The 22,373-nt window shown below is 37.1% G+C and overlaps 1 protein-coding gene across 1 annotated transcript in view; it reads right to left on the bottom strand.

The window, feature by feature from the left end:
- The window catches only part of LOC102227481 (melanopsin-A-like), a 29,198-nt gene extending 7,255 nt beyond the window's left edge, over positions 1-21,943 (bottom strand). Inside the window, exons 1-9 of the mRNA XM_023340451.1 lie at positions 21,697-21,943; positions 12,960-13,102; positions 12,630-12,763; positions 9,792-9,995; positions 8,989-9,160; positions 8,709-8,870; positions 6,034-6,141; positions 4,293-4,464; positions 4,010-4,192 (exon numbers count right to left, since the gene is read on the bottom strand). Coding sequence (XP_023196219.1) covers positions 4,010-4,192; positions 4,293-4,464; positions 6,034-6,141; positions 8,709-8,870; positions 8,989-9,160; positions 9,792-9,995; positions 12,630-12,763; positions 12,960-13,102; positions 21,697-21,819 — 1,401 coding nt within the window. The 5' untranslated portion in view covers positions 21,820-21,943. The remainder of the gene's footprint in view (positions 1-4,009; positions 4,193-4,292; positions 4,465-6,033; positions 6,142-8,708; positions 8,871-8,988; positions 9,161-9,791; positions 9,996-12,629; positions 12,764-12,959; positions 13,103-21,696) is intronic.
- Between the last annotated feature and the right edge of the window lie 430 nt (positions 21,944-22,373).

The following is a 22,373-nucleotide window of genomic DNA, read 5'->3' as shown; positions in this document are numbered from 1 at the left end:
ATGGCAGCCAGCCCATCTGTGAGAGTCTGCATGCGACAATCTAAGTAGGTTATTTGCACTTTCTTCTTTTTTACAGATGATTACAGACGGACAGAAATGCTCTACATGCTTTCTGTTCCACAATTCTTTCCAGGTACTTTGGTTGAACCTTTTCTCAGAATGTGGCTCTGAGGTTCAGGAAGCAAATTCAGAAGTGGAGCATTTGATGAGTTTTAATTCCTGCTTGAAAAGTTTTATCTAAGAAAAACAAAATAACAGGATTGGTTTGTTTCATTTACAGAAAACTAACCTCTTTAATTTGCTCTAAATATTGTTAAAAAGTTGTTAAAGTTAGTCTGTGGATGTTGTAAGAGAAAAACAGCTTCAATGGAGTTATCAATATCTGACTTGTTCGTTTTTCTTGAATGGTTTAAGTTGCTTAAACAATTGTTTCAAAGTCGTGTTAATTTATAAAACTGATGCCAACTATAACTTTACAAGAAGCTCAGTATTCCTCAAAGCAGTTTGGCATAGCGTTCTCAGAAGAAATTACAAAAAAATACTAAATTATAACTTAATTCTCAAATTAAAAACCATAAAAAAACCTTTTATTCTGGTTTTTATTCTCTGTCATAAACAACTTTTTCTCTTTTGAGAATCACACAGACTGAGCAGTCCTGGTTAAATGCAACCAATTGAGTTAACAAACCAACAAAATTAAGTTTCTGCAGCAGATATTGTTAATCTCTTTTAAAAATCAAGTCATAAAATGCTGGTGCTAGTGGTTTGTACAGATAAATCATTACATATTATCAGATTCTCAATAGTATTTCAATTCAGGGGATTTAAACAGTTTCTCGAGGCAACAGTCGAGGGGATAATGCAGAGTGAAGATGGTAATAACATAGCAAGCAATGTATAAATAATAATATCGTCAGAACCACCCACTCAAATGGTGTTATTTGCATAAGCAGGAATGCAAATTGAATTTTAATGTTTATTTTTTTAGCATTATTTAAATCAAACCTATTTAAATATATTATATATAAATATGGTTCATAGATGGCTGCAACTTCTTATTTTTAAGGCCAATGCCAAAACACTTTTAGGTCTAAGCGGATGAGCCTTGCCTTAAATATGTAGATCTAAGTCCTGTTGGCGATCACATCTGTTGCATAACGCATTGAAAATGGATCAGAATTCAACCACTGGAGGGATATTCTGGTTTTTGGGAAGTACTTATGAATTAAGTTTGACCAAGCTGGGAGGATTTCTGGATGGACATTTAACCCTTTCAGATCAAACGTATTTTTGCAGCAGCGTAATTCTGCGAGACGTTGCGCTGTCTGAAAAATTCCAACGGTTTCTTGAAGGGGAGACGTTGCGCTTTCCAGCCAATGTCGGGTTATTACAGTAATTTCACCCCCGCCATAGCAGGGAGTGAAATTAATCTGATGAAACACTCTCTTAATAGACGGTAAATTACGAAAATAACTTGCTAGATATTGAAAGTTCTAGTTGTTATGGATAAATGAGCAAATATATTTACTCACAGTACATATCAAAAACTACGTACAACTAAAATAAGCAAAAAATATCCAGATGGACATTTGAAATTAGGTACTAAAGAGTTAAAAGTAATTTGATTTTTAAAAGACAACATTGTTCACCTTAAATTCAGCAGTAAAACTGTATTGCTGAGGTTAAAATCTTAACTTCTGGTAATAATTCCTGCTGGTACCCCAAACTGGGCGGTAATGACCGGCGTCTCCAGCAGGTCAGATCCACTTTAGTCATCTCACTTCAAGCTAACTCCTTCACGTGTTGCGAACAGATGTCCCTGCTGGTGACCTTTCTCCAGGTAATGGTGGATAAAAACCCAGATCTGCTGAGGTGACCCTCGCTGGTGGGGCTCTGTGATATTTAGGAGATTGTTTCTGTCTCCCTCCTTGTTGCAGAGGATGATGTAGCATTTCTGACAGCTATAGACACATTCACACACTGTGGCTCTGATGACTCTACCCCTGAAGCGCTGGCACTCTAACCTACATCTGACTTTCTGCTTTTAAGACGTGAACTGGTCTACAGGGGATGAGTTTTGGAGTCAATTTTCTATTTGTTTTAGCACTTTTAAGCAATTCTGTGATCTGTGTGATTTCACAGTCAATTAAGCTCCACTTGGATGTTGCAAGAATACAAGCTTGTTGAACTCCTGAGTTTTTGTTGCTCTACATTTGCACAATTTCATGTGGCCACTCAAACATCATAACAATGACCCACCAGTAAAATGCTAAATTCCATGAATACTTAATACTTAAAAGTTCAGACACCAAATATACCTTAAGATGCGTCAACATGTACAGTGTAAACTGTGATCTTCCTTATTTCTGCTCTTGTGGGTTCAGCAAATCAGGGGCAAGGAAAATGTCAGGCTGTTTTGCAAATGCCAACAAACAGCATGTCAAGTAGCATGGTGTCTAAATATTCCAGCTTCCAAGCTGCATTTTCTTTGCTCTATAAAAAAAAATCTGTGAGTCATAAACATTTTGGAGTTTCCTTCCGCAAATAATTCACAAATAGGTGAATTCACAAATTCACCGAACAGGCAGGGTTACACTGTAATTATTTGATTTCATGCTAAGGTATGCAGACACTCTGTATGTACCCATGAAAATGTAATGTCTTTAGCGTCCGAAGTTATTAGAGTGGCTGACCAGACTTCTCAGAAAGGGCATAACAAGAGCCGTTAAATGAGATGTTGAGTACTTCTCAAGAAAGCGAAGACTGCCCAACAAAGATAGTCTAAGATTTGTTCTTAGTCTTGAGTGTAAGATATTCTCATTAATATGAAATTGGGTACAAAGACAAAGAAGCTCTCCTAAAACCATGTCTTGATAGTTTCAAGAAGAAAAAATACCATTTACTGACTTTACAAGTCACCTATCATGCTTCCGTGAACAGGTTAGGATACAAACAAGTTCATCCCAATTTTTGATAATCATTCTGCCTATTTTGAGCTCCTTTCAGATTGAGATGTTTTAGGGCCTCTTGTCACTTTAAATCCAAATGAACTGCTGCTGGCCACGCCTCCGAAAATCAGCGTTTACACTTGCACATGAAAATGGCTGCAAACAGATGCGCTATTATACAACTGTACATCTTTGAAAAGCATAAGTAGAGCCTCCTGCACAAGCAACAAGAATGCAGCCAGGGGTTTCTGAATGGTAAGTCAACAATCAAACACTTGTCTTTTCCAGCAGCCATTGTACAGCACATTCAGCCACATTGTACGGCCGCTGAATGCGTAACGGACTGACATGCCGGTAAAGGACTGAGCTTTGCTGGGCTTGCTAGGTAACAGGCAGTTCCTGCTGATATAGGAGGTTTTTGAAACGGTTCATTTACCAGACACCAAAAAAACATTAACTTATTGCCAAAAAACGTCTGGGTGTTTTTTTTAAAGTGGTTGGGCTGTTTTTAGAAGCGGTAGAAACTCAAATGAAAGTAGAAAATTGAGTACAATGTTAATTTTTGCATATTATGTCTCCTTCAGCCAACATGACATCGCTTTTCAATTGTTGATGAGCAAAATATAAATAAACTTTGATACAATGACAAAACTAAAGGACATACTTTCAAGAAAAAAACCTGAAACCACAGATATTGAAAACTATGATCCAAAACTCAACAAAACTAGAAACGTTTGCCTTTCAACCTGCAAAATGTGTGTTCTAGGTCAGGAGTATCAAACTCCAGTCCTCAAGGACTGGTGTCCTGCAACTTTTAGATGTGCCTCTGCTGAACCACACCTGAATATAATAATTAGGTCATTAGCAAGGCTCTGGAGAACTGATCTACACAAGGAGGAGGTAATTAAGCCATTTCATTCCAGTGTTTTGTACCTGTGGCACATTTAAAAACTGCAGGACAGCGACCCTTGAGGACTGGAGTTTGACACCTGTGTTCTAGGTGATACACATGTACATCTAAATGTGCTCTGTGTGGAAATGGGTCATCCTCATGTACTCACAGTGAGCTGTGAAAGGTGACAAATGGCCGGGTCAGTGGGGTTGAGGGCAGCGGTCCTCTCAGACGCTCCTGCGCTGTGACCACTCACCTTCGATCTCTGGCTGGCATGGCGCACCTCAGCGGACAAGAGACGACCGGCAGGCGTCCGAGACGAGCAGTCCTCCTCGGTGTCCGAGAGGTGCGCCTGTGACGATTCGGATCCGAAATGAGTGACTCACCGCTGGAAGGCGTTGTGGATGGAGGTGTGAGACAGACATACCAGATGAGACATGAGGTACACTCACTGATTCGCTCTCAGACTGGGACGAGGTGTGGTGCCGGCCGGTGCCTTTGCACTCCGATTGGCTGGTCAGCGTGGATCGGCGTGTGGACTGCAGGCTGCTGCTGCTGTAGCGGTCCCTGCCGCTGATGCACAGCAACATGCCCAGATATGGTACGTATCTGCTGATGGCCGATCTGAGTCAGAATGAGACGCAGGTAAGCGGCTCAGGCAGCAACTTTACTTTAAGGACACGATTTTATCGACTAACCCTTCCAGACCGAACGGATCGCCGGCGATCCAGCCAAATTTTCAGTACCGTAATTCCACCACACTTTGCGCTACCTGAAAAATTCCAGCGGTTTCTAAAAGGGGAGGCATTGCGCTAATAGATGGTAAATTGCAAAAATAACTTGCTAATTATTGAAAGTTCCAGTTGTTATGGATAAGTAGGTAAATATATATTTACTCACAGAACATTTAAAAGACTGCGTACAATTTAAATAAGCAAAAATATCCAGGTGTAAATTTGAAACTTAGGTACAGAATTTTTTTGTTTTTGACGATTTTATTTTTGGAAAATCTAGATTTTTTTTTTTTCTCCACCAAAGCACTCATTGAGTTTCCATGGTTTAGGGAAACTATTTATAAGCTTAAGGCTTATATTCAATTTTGCTTAAATGTTTCTGTTTATTTGGACTTTGAATTAAGGTCAAACATAATGGAATATTATTTCCAGGCTAAGATTTATTTTTAAATTACAAGAATAAAGTCATAATATTAAAAGAATACATAAATATAACGAGAATAAAGCGGTAATTTTATGAGAAATCCAATGCAACTTGTGAAGTTATGCTTTAGTATATTTAGTTTTAGCGAAACTACAAGGAAGCATGTTTGCAATTGCCAAACAAAGAATCCAGAAAATGTAGAAGTACATTTTTGATACAGTTACAGCTGATTGTTTCTAAATTATGACAAGCTTGATTATTTTATCATTGATAGAATTGACTAGTTTTTACATTTGTGAGTTTTCCAAAAACTGAATCTACGTAGGAATTATGACTGTTAATTAAGGAAAGATGAAAATGTATTTGTATTTTAAAGCCTCTTTTCTGCACCAATCATTACTGCTGAAAAGAAACTTCTGACAGTTTTCTAAAAAGGAATCTGCAGAATTACATCTTTAGTTCCCTGAAATTATAGTGTTGTATTCAAAATTAGATGCAATTCATCAGGTCTTCATTAAATCTGACAGCCAGCATCTCAAGATCTATTTTTGACACGCATCAACCAGCTTCATATGTGCAGCATGATTGTAATTACAGATAAACGAAATGAGATTGAAAGTTATATAGTTATTATAGTTAGTAATACAGGCTAAAACCAATTTATTAAACATTTTTTATCAAGTACTGTGGAAAATGTTAATTTTTGCAAGATGTCAACTGCCAGAAGTGAAAATGACAGCTAAGCATGTTTTTATTTTCCTTATTGTAACTATTGATAATGTTTTAAATGAATGAAAACCATGATGAATCATTTTTTAAATTATTTTTCTTTTTTCAGTGTGGAACTAAAATGTTTCCCTCATGACTAAAGAAAAATAACTGTTTAATTGTGCAGCATTCGTCAAACAGACATGCAGAAGTTTCTTAATTAAAAACTCAAAACAAAACAAAAGAAACCTTAAAGTTCAGTTGTATTTCTGTTTTATAATCTTAGTGCGTCCTGAGGAAGAGAAACGGGATCGAGTCGCATCCTACCTGTATTTCGGATGCGTGATGGCGTAGATGATGGGGTTGTGAATGGCTGAAGCTTTGGCGATCACAGCAGGAACTGAATTCATGTAAGGAGTCAGTAAGTCGGCGTACCTGTGAGAGAAACGGATGAGACGCGTGAGGCGACAGGGAGAAAAATGAGAGAAGGAAATGAGGACCATGTGAGTGATGGGAGTTATTAAAAAGAGTAAAAGACCTGAAACCCGACTTTTACATAATGTTTAAACTACTTTTCAGGTTTTCATACATTATAGCAGCTCTTTTATTTATCCAACTGCCTGATATTTATAAACCAAACAGTTTTGTTGAATATAATCCTGTTTTGTCTATTTTACAAACAAAGGAATTTGCTTGTTTTTTTTTTTACTTTGCTTGAAATTGTTTTTGTGATTGTATTTCAGGTCATAAAAAATGACTTGCCAACACAGCAAGGAAATGTTGCATCATTATCTTAGCCTGGTCCTCACTAAAGAATTTACACCTAAAAAAGAAAAGAGATAAATTTGACCTTTTTTGCAATAATTTTTTTTTGAAAATAAAAGCACTTTTCTCAGCAACAAGAGAATAAATGCAAGACAAGAAAGAGATGAGGATTATCCAAAGAAAAGAAGCAAAAGGAACAAAAACTAAAGAGCTTATAGTTTGTACATTTCAGAATGTGTGTGTGTGTGTGAGTTTTGTATTTGTAGGGTGCTTACATTTTAAAATAACATTTAAGTTATCAGTGACTAAACAATGTCAAGAAGAAAGAGGAGTTACAAAACTGAAATCAACAGAATGAACGAAATAAATAAATCTTATGCCAAGACTAAAAGCTACTCATGCTGAAATCAGGCTGTCAGAGCTCAAAATAAGTAAATTTACAGTAATATTTGACAATCTGGTTACATTCTCTCCAGCTGAGTGAAGCTGACGCCCCACCCACGTGAAAAAAATCCAGCAAACAGCCAGAGTGCAGGTTAGTGCAGGTTTAAACTGTCATTTATGCAGCTTTCATTTTTGAGATATTTTATAATTTTCTTCAGGCGACAACTGACTCCACCTAAATTGATGACGTCGGTGGTCTGCGCTGGACATCAACACCACAAAGCAGCAGTTATTAATTTCATATGCTATCGTGTAAGTTAAATGTGGCAGATTTTGCAGCTGTTGTACAATGTGTGCCTCCTTTTGTTTTGCACGTCAATAAAGATTTAGAACAGGAAGGAATTTGTCTCATTTCAAGTAATGTTTTTAGAAGGCAATGTTATCTTTCTCACCAATATTTTAAGCTCTCTCCACAATAATTAACTCCAGCTCAAACGAATATTTTAACAGCACAAACCTGCAATAAAAAAAGTAGCCCGGTGGTTTGTTTTGGGGTAAGATGGGGGGAATGGTGACCTCTGGATGACCTAAAAAAGAACTTATAATTTCTCAGAAACCAAAACAGCACAAACGAAAACTTTAACGGCACAAACCTGCAGTAATGGAGCACTAACCAATTTTTCATGTGGGTGGGGTGTCAGCTTCTGTCCCTCTCGAATTTGTTTCCTGATTTGGAGCACACACCTCCAAATTGTGCATGTACCAGTCCACTTGGAGACAAAGGGAAAGTTGTTGGTTCTTCAGGTTTCAGTAAAAATGTAGCCAAATGTGACATTGTATTTAGAGATGAAAAGAAATCAGTTTGAGAAAACAAAAACGGAGACGGTGTTGAGCAGCATGATTTGTGGCAACACAGAAAACCACATATATTCATTTTCTTATGCTGCTGGTACAAGATCAAAATACTGACGCTGTTTTCTCCTTCACATTAGTTCTAACACTCATCAAGGTTCTTGCAGAAACTCTCCATATTTATTGGGAAATTTCAAATCGTCAGGAAATGTCCATGTGTAGATGTATGTGGATGTAGTTTTATGACGAAAGCTGCAGATTTTCTAAATTTGCTGCAGTCCAGTGGCGCTTGAGCAGTTTCAGAGCTGCTGGAAACAACAGAGCTGTATTTATTTCATGTGACAGGGTGTTAAAGGTTAACCGTAGGGAGCATTATTTTGCTGTTGCAGTGATTTTTAAATGTTTTTTGCTCAGGCATCTACCATGTAATGTATCGTAAATTCTGCCAGTGTTTTTTTACAAATTTATTTGGATGAATAAATTAATAAATATGGAAGGATTTTGCCATTTTATTTGTTTGGAAAGATAAAATACCTGCTTTATGCAAATTATTTAAACAAGACAGAACCACGCTAATCAATACACAGAAGAAAGAGCTTGAGAAAGTTAATGTTGCTGTAACTTTAATGTCTTAGACAATGTTCTGTATGATGCTACCTTTTATTGAATCTAGAAGATTTATGTGTTATGAGAAAAAAGGTAAGCAGGCAGAGCCTTGAAACTTCAGCAAATATTTTAAGAAGTGCATTATCTTGACTTAATATTTATGGGAATATCTTTTAACTTACTGATACTGCTTTTCACAATGACAGTCAGTATAAAACAGGTTGATGCATGAAGCAGCTTTACTGACATTTTACATCTTAAATTGATCTCCAGGCTGCTTTATTATCAAAGAAACCCACCACAAATGAAGTGCTTCACTGAGTCTGAGTCCTGCTACATGGTAAATAATTTCTCTTAAGCAGCCTTGGCTAAGTTGCACACATCCAGGCACTTACCCTGCAAATGCAGTGAGGGCTGCACAGGAGTACGGAGCCCAAGAGATGACAAACAGCAAAATGACGATTAAGGCGATTTTAGCCATTTTCCATTCACTCCTCATTTTATGGAACCTCTTTGCAGAGTCTCTTCTTCCCTCACAGTTGATCTTTGTTATCGCTCTGCCAACCACACACAAAATTACAAATTTTTTGCCGTATTTTTTGAGTAATCCAAACAGGAGTTTATCTCTGTGGGAGCATGTTGGTGCTGACCGTGAAGAAATGCGGATGTACCAACCGTGTTGTGTGGCGGATGGCTCTGAAGATGCCGCAGTAGCAGAAGATGATGATGAAGAGAGGAATGAAGAAAACAAATGTAAAGAGCAACATGGTGTAGGAGCGCACCGAAGGGGTAAAGGTCATGTAGTCCCAAGAGCAGGAAGTCATCAGACCCTCAGGGACGTAGGCACCTGTGAGAGGGGAAAACACCGTTTTGGTTTTTATAGGATCAGATTTATTATTTGCAAGAACTTTAAGTTGAATGTTGCCTTCGATACGCAAGTTCCTGAACATTAAACGTTTAGGGATTTTATGATGTAAAGCACTTTGAACTGCCTTGTTGCTGAAATTTACTAAACAAATAAACTTGATTGATTTAGTAATTAATTAATTGATTAATTGGATTCTGTATGCCCAGTGTCTAAAAGCAAAAGAAATGTTTTTTTCATTTTATTTTCACAAATAAAAAATTAGATAAAAAATATAGATAAAAATACAGATAGATAGATAGATAGATAGATAGATAGATAGATAGATAGATAGATAGATAGATAGATAGATAGATAGATAGATAGATAGATAGATAGATAGATAGATAGATAGATAGATAGATAGATAGATAGATAGATAGATAGATAGATAGATAGATAGATAGATAGATAGATAGATAGATAGATAGATAGATAGATAGATAGATAGATAGATAGATAGATAGATAGATAGATAGATAGATAGATAGATAAGTTCAGTTTAGCTTCATACTGACTCTTCTAAAGGTTTCAGAGAAAACGTTTTCAGCCGTTTGTCTGTATTACTACTCACTCCAGCCGAAGAACGGGGGAAGGCTCCAGCCCGTGGAGTAGACCCAGGCAGCGGCCACGAAGCAGAGAGCTTTTCTGTGAGACATGACTCCCAGAGAGGCCAGCGGCCGGGTGATGACAACGTATCGGTCCACTGCGATCACCATCAGTGTCATCATGCTGCAGATGCCAAACAGCGCGCCGCAGAACGCGTACAGTTCGCACCCTGGGAGGAGAGGCGGCAGAGGAGAATATGTTGGAATAAATCACAGTACTAATGATTTACTGCTTTAAATATTGACTTTTTCTCATATCATGTTTCTTTGTCTCAGGGGTTTGCAATCTTAACAGCCTATGGAGCTTTTTTGTTACGCAAACCAGGCAAAATAAAACCACAAATGTCACATAACTTCTTGATGAAAGATCACTAATAATTGTAGACAAATATCTATCTAATTTGTGTTATTTTTAAAAAGCCACCTTTTTATTTCTACTTTGTAGGATTTAAAATAGAGATAAACGTAAAATTTAGCCTAAAGAAGAGGAAAATTCTGTAAAAAAAATTTTAAAAAGCACAAAGATTTTGACACAATTTTGTTGTTGACATAAATTGCATTTTTAGCAGGTGGAGTTTTATTTTCAAGTTAAACCACCTTCAAATGTTTTACAGTGCTGTGCTTTAGTTGTCTGTGAGTTATAATGAAAACTGAAAACAATGAACATTCTTGAAACAGCAAAATGTTCAAAGCAGCTTTAAACACTCCAACATGGTTGATTGAAAAGAACCTTAATTACATCTGAAAGGTTGAATCTGGTAAATAAGAAGAAAATGGTATTTAAACACATTTTCATTTTTCAAAAAGACAGATACCTGATAGATGCCTGCAGAGGTTATTAAAGATCCTGAAGCAGTTCAGAAATGCATCAAGGCCAAACAAGTGCTTAAGATGTTTAAAGAGCCTCGTTTCTTATTTTTAAATGGAGTCGCATAAATGGAGTTGCAACATTGCAACATATTTTCAACAAATATGTTTTCTGAGGTAGATGGATCTGGTTTCTTGGTTAGTTTGGAGAATATTCATTAAATCAGGTCAGACTGAAAAGGAGAAAGTTAATAGAACATGATGTTAATCTTCATGTTGTCACTTTAAATTTCCTCTCAGTTTTGTTCGTCTTATTTAACTTTTAAATAAAAATGCACTCTTTGTGCTTCAGACTGAATGTACTTGCAGTACTAAGTGGTAAATGTCTTTTGAATTTGACACAAGAAGCGAAAATTGCACAGATGAAAATGAGTTTAAAATGTTATTTTATTTTATCTTTTTACCTAAATGTTCAAAGCTTTTCTTACATGGAGTTTTTTCCAAGGTTAAAACCAGTTCCTTACTGGTTCTAAAACAGAACTATTGACAATACCAGATCTGTGACGCATCATTTCATCACGTAAATACTTTTTGAATACATTTTTTGTCCTTTATCAGTGTTATTTTGGATTTTGTGGAGGATCACAGAGCAGGAAGACAGTTTGACAATAAAAATCCCATTACTAATCTCAGGATCTTTGCAGAGAGATGCCCCAATATCACAGCATCACAAATATGGAAATGGCATTTAGGGATTAAACGGAAAATGTCAGCATTAATCACGGCTCTTTGTGAGACAGTCTCACACTCCATGATGGCTGGAATACAAACAAAAAGCTAAACGATACGAGACAGTGAGAACAAAGCCCAGGTTTTATTAATGTTGAAGCTTTTTTATTTATTCATTCATTTTTATCTTTAAGTGTTGGTGGGTCTGGTTGCCTGAGGGTCTTTTATTCTGGCTCTGTAGATGAAAATGTTTTATATTTTACATACATTTAGATACATTGATGCACTGAACCCCATTGAAAACCTCCTGGTTATTCAACCAAATATTAATTTCTGAACTCTTGAGTTAAAACATTAGTGTTGTTGTTTCTAAATGGATATAAACTTGTTTTCTTTGCATTATTTGAGCTCTGAAAGCTCTGCATCTTTTTCATTATTTTGACCATTTCTCATTTTCTGCAAATAAATATGAAATTTTTGTTTGAATTTCAGAGACACGTTGTCAGTAGTTCATAGAATAAAACCTATAAAAAGTAAAATTAGAGAAACCGATCATTTAAAGTGGTCTCTAAATTTTTTCCAGAACTGTAGAAAATTTGTGATGATATTGTAATTTTGAATTTCCTTGTTAAAAGTACAGGATATTAATATAATATAATATAATATAATATAATATAATATAATATAATATAATATAATATAATATAATATAATATAATATAATATAATATAATATAATATAATATAATATAATATAATATATTGCTCTCACATCCACTTTTAAAATAAAATCTTATATTGTGTTTCAGGTTTATGTGGCAGATCTTAAGTTTTAGAATAAAATATATCATTTCTATAAAATGATACATTTTGTATAATTATTTGTGTCCTGGGTAAAGAGGCATCTCACACTAAAACTGAGAAACTGATTCTTTATTTCCTTTACCTTTTATCCCCAAAGAAACTCATATACTAAGAAATTAACTTAATTCTCACAAATTTAAAGAGAATTCCTTTTAAAAATTCATATTTTTTAATATTTTACTGTTTCTTTCTCCTACTACTCTCCAATTATGAGTTTACCTACAATCAGTGACGCCACTGACTTTAGGATTTTAATTTGAAAGGTTTCCAACATAATCATATTTGCTGAAAAGCTTCATTTTAATTGATCCCAAAATGATTAAATGTACTGTACAGTTGGATTGTTCTTAATCCCGTTACGCTGCTGGAAGCAGAAGATGAAGAGCGTCGAACGCAAACATCACCTTTCTTCCCAAAGATCCAGTGTTTATGCATGCTGGTGATGAAGAAGATGGGTGTCTGGGTGAGACACATCAGGAAGTCTGTGACTGCCAGGTTGATTATGAAGATGTTGGACGGCGTCCGAAGGCTCCGACTTCTGCTCACACACCCACACACACCCCCATGCACGCACACACACACACACACACACACACACACACACACACACACACACACACACACGCACACACACCCACACACACACACACACACACACGCAGAGTGGTTGAAATACAGCTTTAATTATTAGCTCATTGGACAATAGTCATCAAGGATGGAAAACCCTTGAATACCTGCAGAAAGCGTAAATGACCAGGAAGTTTCCCAGCATGCCTGTGATTCCTACAGCCAGGATGACGACGCCTATGGTGTAGTGGGCGTGTGCGGGGACGTTTACCGTCGGAAACGCGTGGGCCGGGACGATGGCGTCCTGGTTCTGCCCAAAGAGAAACCAGAGATTTAAGGAAATATAAAGTGATAGTGATAGTTGGTAGCACTGCCATTTTGAAGCAAGAAAGTCCTGGGTTCGATTCCCGGCCCGGCGTCTTTCTGCATGGAGTTTGCAGGTGTTGCTTCCTCCCACAGACCACAGGGGTGCATCAGTAAATAATGACACTTTTAATGCAAAGTTGACCATTTTAATACAAGTTTTAATTCAACTTTGCATTAAAAGTGTCATTATTTACCGAGTGACACTTCATGACAACAGTCGTAAACATTCATGAAAACTCCTTCATCTTCATGTCAGGCACAGCCTGTCAAATAAAGTGTTACCCAAAAACCGTTTTTTTTCTTTCTTTAAGTGATAATGAATTATGAATAGGCCTGTCACAATAAACAATAAATCAATTAATCACATGATAAACTCAATAATGCTTGATTTATCGTTTTCTCTTTTCTCTCTTTTTACCAAAACTGAATGATAAAAGTCTTCAGTCTGGTGCTCTGAGCTCAACTATCCCTTTTTTTGATAGATAAATTTGTTTACATAGACTTCAGACTTTATTTTATTTGTTGTTTCTGTTTTTTCTTTGTTTATTTAGGATATTTCAAAGGTCTCCCAGCTCCAGTGTTTAAATGTTTATTGGAATTTATAGTTTATTGATCCTTTACAATGTGTTCTTGCATTATTATATTAATTGAAAATGGTCTCAAAACAATAATATTATTGTTTATCGCAATAAAGTCTGAGACAATTTATTGTCCAGCAAAATTTGTTATTGTGAAAGCAGAAAGCATTTGATAAACCAGCTCAGAGCAGCAATGTGTTTTCTACCAACTTTATGTCACTTCCTGCTTAATGTTCACTTTTAGAAAAAACATTTATTTATTTATACCATGAGAAACAAAATAGTTAATTTAATAAATTTAAAAACAGTAATATCCCCAGAAAAGTGTAAATGTCTTTCAGTGCAGGGTTGTACAGTACAGTACAGGAAGTTGCTTTTTCCAGCTGAGTCTCTGCACCTGAAGGCATCACAATGTTATATCCTTGACTGCTTTTCTTTTGTCTTTCACTGAGCTCGTTTCAGGCAGATGCTCAGCCACCCACACATCCAGTCAGTCACACATTATCACCAAGACTACCTCAGCTGGGCCCGGTGTTTAACAGGAACACACCCACACACACTCCCCCCCCCCCCACACCCACACTCCCACACGCAGATTTTCTGCTTAATCCTGGATGCGTTCACCATGATTTCTGTGTTTGACATCTGTTTCAGCAGTCCTACTTCTCTAGAGTTTTACCATCAAGCAGCGAAAAGAGGGCATCTAGTAGCAGGTTGTGTAAGTCAGGGAGTGAAAAGGTCACTGGGATGTTGTAGGGAAAGAAAGAACAAGTTTTAAATTTATGTTGTTTCTGTGCGTGGAATATAAACAGCGTCGGATCACTATTCACTCGCCCTGCTTGATCTCTTTATCTTTTGGTTTTCCAGATGATTTCCTAGCTTTTCCAAGAAAATCTCTTCCTCTCTCTGTGCTACCTCTACTTCTTCTCTCCTGTTGCCTCAGCTCCAGCAGATTAACTCCGATCACACGGCAAATGCGGCGGAAATGGTGAAATCCTCTCTTCTGTGGGATTTGAAGAAAATGGTGGGAAGTACTGTCCCTCTATGATTTCTGGGGGGGTTTGCCTCTTGTAATTTGAATATAAATGGTCTGGTTGATGTTTAATGCACAGTGACACTAAAAACAGACAAGGATAAACAAGAAATGTAAGAAAGATGGTGAAGATTAGATATTGACAAGAAGATTAGAGAAAACGTGAAGCGACATAAATGAATTAAAGCGAACAGAACCAATCTTATAGAGGAATACTTAGAGATTTTTAAAATTTCCTTTAGATTCAAAAGTTTACATACATTTTCTTAGTAATTGATATAATTTAAATATGACTTGCATCAAATCTTTGTTGTGAAATAAACTGAACTAGCTGATGTTCTGAGATGTTGCCTCAACATTTTCACGTTTTCATCAGTCTCCCCCACATCATGATGCTGCCTCTCTCATACTTCACAGCTGGGACGGTGCTCCCAGGTTTGCAAACGATGCCCTATTTGCTAAAATGTAACATTCGTCATTTTGGCCAAATATCACAAGACAGCCTCATAAAAAAATCCCAGTGTTAGTTCGAGGATTTCTCAAACAACCATGAATGAGTCAAAGCAACACTCCAGGTGTGTTTGTGAAGAGGGAATAGCATCGTAACATGATTGAAGGTGAAAAAAGTGAAATTTCCCCTTTTAAAAGTTGTCAGAAGCTTTAAAGCCGTGACTTCGTCACCTCAGCTTTCCCAAATCATTTACAGGGATTGAAATCGTTTATCTACAACCGCTCTCTTCCCGGTCAATCTGGCAGTAAGCAAACAGAAATAATTTTCCCTAATTGACCAAAAAAGGTCATATTCAGTCTAGACTAATGTGTTGATTGTCTTTTTCTTGCATATGGAAATGTTTCGACCCAGCTGTACAGCTGAAGGGACATTCCTAATTGAGAACAGTCATGATTATATTCTGATTTATTTAGACAGCTTAGCCTCATTATCACAGTCTGCTGTCACTCAGATACTATTTTGACTCCTGAAAACACAGAACAACACAGCTGAATAATTACACTAATGAACAGCCTTCTTTGCTAAAGGTGATGCAAAGATGATAGTGTTTCAGTTTGAGGGTATTGTTTTTGTGAGATATAGTTCTGTGAAAAAGTAGACACCCATTATGTCCAGATCTTTTGCTTTTTTTTGTATCAAACTGAAATAATTCAGATAATTAAGCTAATTTTTTAAATATAAAACAAAGATAATATGAGTACATACACATAGCTGCTGTCAAATTATTGTTTAATCAACTAAATGAAATGCAAAAAAGTTAACAATTAGTTAGCAAGACTGCTGGAGACAAACACCAAGGATGAGCGTCATCAGCAGATGCTGACTGATCTGTAGAGTCAAAAATCATCTGGACTGTCTGACAGCATGAAGTAGGCTAAAAGATCTCAAAATGCAACATCATCCAAATAATTAACTGTCAACACAAAAAGTCGTTGACGTCTAAAAATCTGGAAAAGTTTACAAAGTTATTTCTAAATGAGCGTTGACTCCAGTCCGGTTTAGTGCGATTTAGTCAAACTCCAGTCCACTTGTCTGGAAAGTCCGGTTCATTTGGGGAAGGTGTGAATTCGTAATCGAACTCTGGTCCATCTAAAACCAGCGTTACGGTTAGGTTGAAGTGAACTCTGGTGCAGTTCGAGTGCATATGTGAATGCGAAGTGGACCATAAACTGCTCCAAAATCAGGAAGTGGACTAAAAAGCGTGGCATTCTGGGTAAATACAACAAAAACAAAGATATGAGAGAGAAATTGTTTGTGCTCTTTTACCAACAACAAAAGAGAAAAACCCTATAACTGCAAAAATCTGACTCTTCTTTGCATTTCACAAAAAAGGAAGTTGAGCTCAGTGTCTTCTTCTGTGGTTTTTTTGTTGTTTCCTTCAGTAGTTCTTAGCATAGCGCCACCACAGGGAAGGTTTTTCAAGGGGTTTGCATCATTTAACACATTGCAGTGAGAAAGCAAACCACAGCAGCTGAAAATGTAGCAAATGTTGTTGCAATTCTGGTCCCCAATCAAACCGACTCTACTGGACTATCAGGTGTGAAAACACCCTAAAACTTTGGGATACGAGTAACCAGCCTGAGATTCATAATCCACAACTGGAGAAATTAACCAAAATTACTCCAAGAGCTCATCAACGATTCAACCAGAAGGTCACGAAACCAGAACAACCTCTAAACTTGCCTCTGTTAAGGTCAAAGTACAAGTTTTAGCAATTGACCCAGAATGGCAAATCTCCAAACCAGAACCAATGCTGACCAAAAAGAAACCAAATATAATCTTACAATGAAGGTCAAATGGAAGATGATCTAAAGGACACCATCAAGTCCACCCCTATTGATTTAAAATAGAAAAACATGAAACCAAGTGAACGTCTATCAATCAGCTGCACCATAATTTCCTCTAAGAGTGTTTTCAAGCGTAGATCTTCTCTCCTATTTATTCACAATGGTGCTTCTTTTTATCTCATCGGAAAATGTCGGTGCTTCCATCCCTTTCTGACGAGCTGTCAGTGACACATCTGTCTTTCTAAAACCACAATGTTTCAATCTAATAACTATGCAAATAACAATTTCTCCCAGCGACATTTGAACACGGCTTTAATTCAAGAACCCATTGCTCACATCTTCTCAGAAAACTTACATTTTCAGGCTCTTTCTTGTGGCTTGGAATCATGTAACCGTCTGCTTGGAAAATCACGTCTATAATAAATTTTCACTCACGTCAGCCGCTCGCAGGAATGTTTTGATTCACACATTTAAATTAAAACTAATTAAAACTAAAGCTAATCGGATAAAATTCTGAGACTTTTGGCAGGGGTGAAATGAGGCGTCTCCAACAAATATGTGGTTAATATCTCAGAGATATCCAGATAATCTTTGAGACTGATGGGAGAAAATAACTTCTGAATAGTAAGTACACAAAGTCAAGATTTTGTTTGACTTCCTCGGCTCAGTTAAAATCTCACATTTTCAATTGTTTCTAACATGACGAGTTCACTTCTCTGCCTGTTGAATGCTGATGAAAACAACCTAAAAATTAATTAAGGAGCAGTGTAACACTTTATTTGAAAGGATGTTCATAAGACTGACATAACACTGTCACAAACATAAAATAACACCTGTTATGAACATGAAGCTGCCTTCATGAATGGTTACAACCGTTGTCATTAAGTGTCATTCGGTAAATAATGACACTTTTAATGCAAAAGTCTGCTAAAAGTGTCAACTTTGTATTAAAAGTGTAAATGACACTTTGTCATAACAGTCTTTTGGACTCTTTTGCTTTCAGTCGCTGTCTGAAAAGCTTCAAATGCCACAAATGCTGGACTCTGATTAGAGAAACACTAAACTTCACACAACGTTTCTAAGTTGAGGAGCTGGAAACTTCAAAAGAAAGTGCACCACTAGTAAATTATGGTAAAAGACTTTACAGTTAAATTTAAATAATCACATATTGCACCATCCTTATTTGTTTTTGAACAAATCTATCGATAACGTTGCATGCACTTCCTAACAAAGCCACTAGAGGTCCCTCTGATTGATGCACTCATTCAGTCTGGGTTGCTTGTTTGAATTGGGAGGAAAGCAGACATAGAAGAATAAACCTAAAGGGATGAAAATGGAGATTTTTAAGAAACCTATTAGCCTGTACTATTTGGATAAAACAGAAATATCCTTTGCTGTTCCTCAGAGGAGAAATTCTGCAGTACCAGCAGCAAAGTGGTACTGCAAAATTACCACCAGAATACCACCAGAATAAATGCTTTTTTTCGTAATTATTTCATTCTTTTAAAGACAGAATAACTATGTTGTTCAGAATAGATGTTCCAGCCATCCCTGCAGTTTCTGCACAGTTTTATGTTCTCTCCATATATTAATCTCCCATTTTCTTCATTTGTCTCATTAAGTGTAATGAATACTGGATGAGCTGCTCTCCCAATGACCACAGAATCAGCCACTCCTTGGAAGCAAGGCCTAAATTAGCCAACCTGACGGCAGAAAGACAAGACTGACGTTTTCCAGAAATTAGTTGAATCATTAACCAACTGGTAACTGTGGGTTAATCGAATTGGGCAGAAATTACATTTTGACTCCACATCCATGTTTTAAATGTGACCTATTAGTAAGTGAACTTTATCAGGCACCAAGTGCTTAATAACGTTCATTATGTCATCAAACGTAATGTGTTGAAGCAGGAAAATGGGAATCCATAGAGATTCGAGTGAAAGGAGCCGAATTGTGAAAGCCAGAATATTCAGAGCGTCTCTGAAACTGCAGCTCTTAAGGGGACTTCCCAGTCTGCTGCTGCTCAGAACAAGAACAGTGTTGAACCAACGGCAAGGTCAAAGGTTAATTGTTGCTAATGGGGACTGAAGGCTGGCCAGCGTGGCCCGATCCTGCAGGCAGCCTGATTGCTGAAGGCGTTAACGCTGGTTGGGTTGGAAAAGTTTAAGAACTCATCTTGAGTCACATGTTGGGAGCAGATTGTTCGGGCTGCGTTCACTCAGCAAAAAAAAGCTAAACTCAATTTGGAGTTTTGCTTTTTTTTTTTTTTTTGCCTTGTCTTTCAAACTACTAACTAAAAGTGACCGCAATCAGACTTCGGTGTGAACGATTTAAGACTTCAAGACAACCTGCATACGCAGAAGAAGAACGGCGACAGCAGCTCGTTGTTTACAGAAGTAAAAACATTGGTTACAAATAAATATTTTTGGAAATTTTCTATGTTTTTGGGGAAAATGTGGCGCCAGGATGCATCATGGGAAGAAAGAAAGAAGAAGGAGACCATGTGTTGCTTTTGGAAGCAAAATATTATGCCTGGTTGGTGTATGTTAAAATTGTAAGATAAAGAATCCAAATTCAGAAAAAGCAAAGATTTGGGAACTTAACTAATGTTTGGCCATTTGACCAACCATTTCGTATTTGGCTCCTGCCTCTTCAGATCTCCTCTTCATAGAGACACATTATTGTTTTGTTGCTTCCTACTTTATTTCTCTCATGCAAACAAACAATTGTGAACCCATGAACTTAAACCATGGTGTATTTTCATGCATTATGGCCATAAATGGTTAAAAAAATGCTCACATCTCACAGGTTATGACCCTTGTTCAAGGCAAAATGAGTTTGTGTAATGAAATAGTTTTCATTGGTGTCAAAAAGCTACTTTTTTTTTTTACAATGGACCCTGAAAAACAGATTATCTGCTGTCAAAGTGCTTCAAAATCTCCCTCTAGTCGGTATATTCTGAAAAAGTCAGGCACAGAGACAGATAGAGAGACTAGATCTCAAGTTGTGTTGAAAAACAAAAAACTTCAGACGTGACTAAAGCTTGTGACTTAAGGGCTTGTGGCTCGACTTACACTCGTAGTTTGAGACTCTAGTCTTATAAACAAGCTTTTCTTCAAATAATCAGTAGTGAAATTAATTACAGACAGGAATTACAGGCTGACATGTGATGTATGCGCATATTTTACTCTGAAATAATATGTTTAAATTACTGCCTTCCACATCTCTTGCTGCTAAGCTAGCTGCATAATTTAACATATATTATGAAATTTAAAAGCACACCTTGTGCTCTTTATTCAGATATATAACATTTCCTGACATTTACTCACTACACTGTACCTCACTCACCATGGCTCAAATTACTAAAATCTAAAACATTAAACATGCTTAATGTTCAAAACAACAATGTCTTTAAATGTAGATTTATGGTAAAACATTGTTAAAACTCCTCTGAATAATAGGAAGAAATTAAACTAAAAACTATGTAGTTCAGTATTAAGACAATATGATAATATAGATTAACAGGGGTTAACTAAGTCATTACAAAAACAAAATAAAAGTCAGCTTGTTGGATTTATTCTGAACACTCAACACTTTTTGTTCCTTGAACTCAAGTCCACATTTCTACATGGATAAATATTAGCATTTTCAAAATATGCACCTTTTAGCAGTATTTTTCATGATGAATTTAATGTCAATAGGTTAAATGAAAAAGGTTTATTAATGTCTTAAAGATTAGTAAATAAAAATTATGATATTTGAATGGCTATGGGTTAAAGTTTTAAATTTATAGATGGAAGTAATGGAGAGTTATTGACAGGACTTGAAGGTAGAAAGTGCAGAATGTTTGAAATTTACCAAAAACATTAAGACAATAAACGATTTCTCATCCCTGTTTCACTTTTTATGCTGTATTGTCTCACTTATCTCTCTCTTCAATGACATTTCCCTCCCGAGAGAAACTTCGGAAATGCAGACAACCAAAAGGTTATCATTTTCAGCAGACAAAACAATTACAGGCAATTATTAACTCAGAATAGCACGAAAATATGACAAAAAAGAAATATGAACGGCTCTGTGAAATTCACCGTGAGAAAAGCGACCAGCGTTTACCAGAGAGGTATTTATGTGGCTGTACCTTCAGATACATTGTGTGTGGAGATGCGCTCTTTGGGAACGCAAGTCACGCATAACTGCACGCAGACGTGACAGTTTTTTTTTTTTTTTTTTTTTTTTTACAAGACATGGAGGAACCACCCGCACTCCTGCCTCCATTCAGGTGCGGTTATGAATGAAAAGAGCGGAGCAACAGGAAGATCCGTCAATCATTCAAGTATCCATTCATCCACTCACGGCTGGTTAATCCTACACTTTCCATGATCAGTTTTAAATTATTCTTGCAATAATATCCACGTAAAAAATATTAAAATATCTTACAAGGCGGTAGAAATTTTTTTTTATCAATAAGCAGCATTTCCCCAGTTTTTTCCAGCTGTGTTGAACTGGATTTGGCAGATCTGGATCAGATTCTGATGCGCGTTTCAGAAGCGCACAGCAGCTCTCCGGTCACGCGGACAGCTGTTGCGTTCAAATCGGCTGAAAACAGGAAACAGATGCGCGGACACTTACAGCTGGAGCCACCGGAGACACCTCCATGAGCCGGTGCGGGTTGATGGAGCTGATATTCCAAGGTGCGCTGCCGGTCGGGTCCGGTGTCGGAACCACCGGTCCGATATGGAGTCTGGAGTCCATCCGCGGACCAAACAATGGAGAGCCTCTAAGAGAATTTTATTTGAGATGTTTTGAGCTTGCCTGAGGTGGTTTTAGGAGTCCGAGCGGCCGGTCATCCTCTCCATCCGGCTCCTACATCCTCCTCAGAGAAACTGGAGAACAACAGCTGTGCAGCGGTGGGAAACACTGCGCTCTCTCTCTCTCTTCCTCTGTCTCTCCCTCCGTTTCTCATCCACTCCCCGCTCCGGGGAAGCCTCAGACTGTGTTAGTGGGTCCCTGTGCTGTGCGCACAAATAGATCTAACCTTTGTTGTTATTTGTTTCAGTGGTTATTGAAGACATCAGCGGTTCTTTCTTAATTTGTGCCACATTTTCCTCCCTGATTGTCCAAACCCTGCTGATCAATTTACAAACATCCCCATTGATCTGTTGATCCATGATCAAGAAAAAAATTGTAACCTGAAAAGTATGCTGCACATTTATGTCAGATCTGCTGAAAAAAAAGGAAAAAAAAGCTAACATTTGTGAACAAACAGCACATAAAAAGTGAAACACCAAGGCAAGAAGTGGTTGGGT

The sequence above is a fragment of the Xiphophorus maculatus genome, chromosome 10 (genome assembly GCF_002775205.1).
Source record: "Xiphophorus maculatus strain JP 163 A chromosome 10, X_maculatus-5.0-male, whole genome shotgun sequence".
In the NCBI taxonomy this organism is placed as follows: domain Eukaryota; kingdom Metazoa; phylum Chordata; class Actinopteri; order Cyprinodontiformes; family Poeciliidae; genus Xiphophorus; species Xiphophorus maculatus.
Note: the sequence above shows the minus strand (reverse complement) of the source record. Positions and strands in the feature narration are given on the sequence as shown.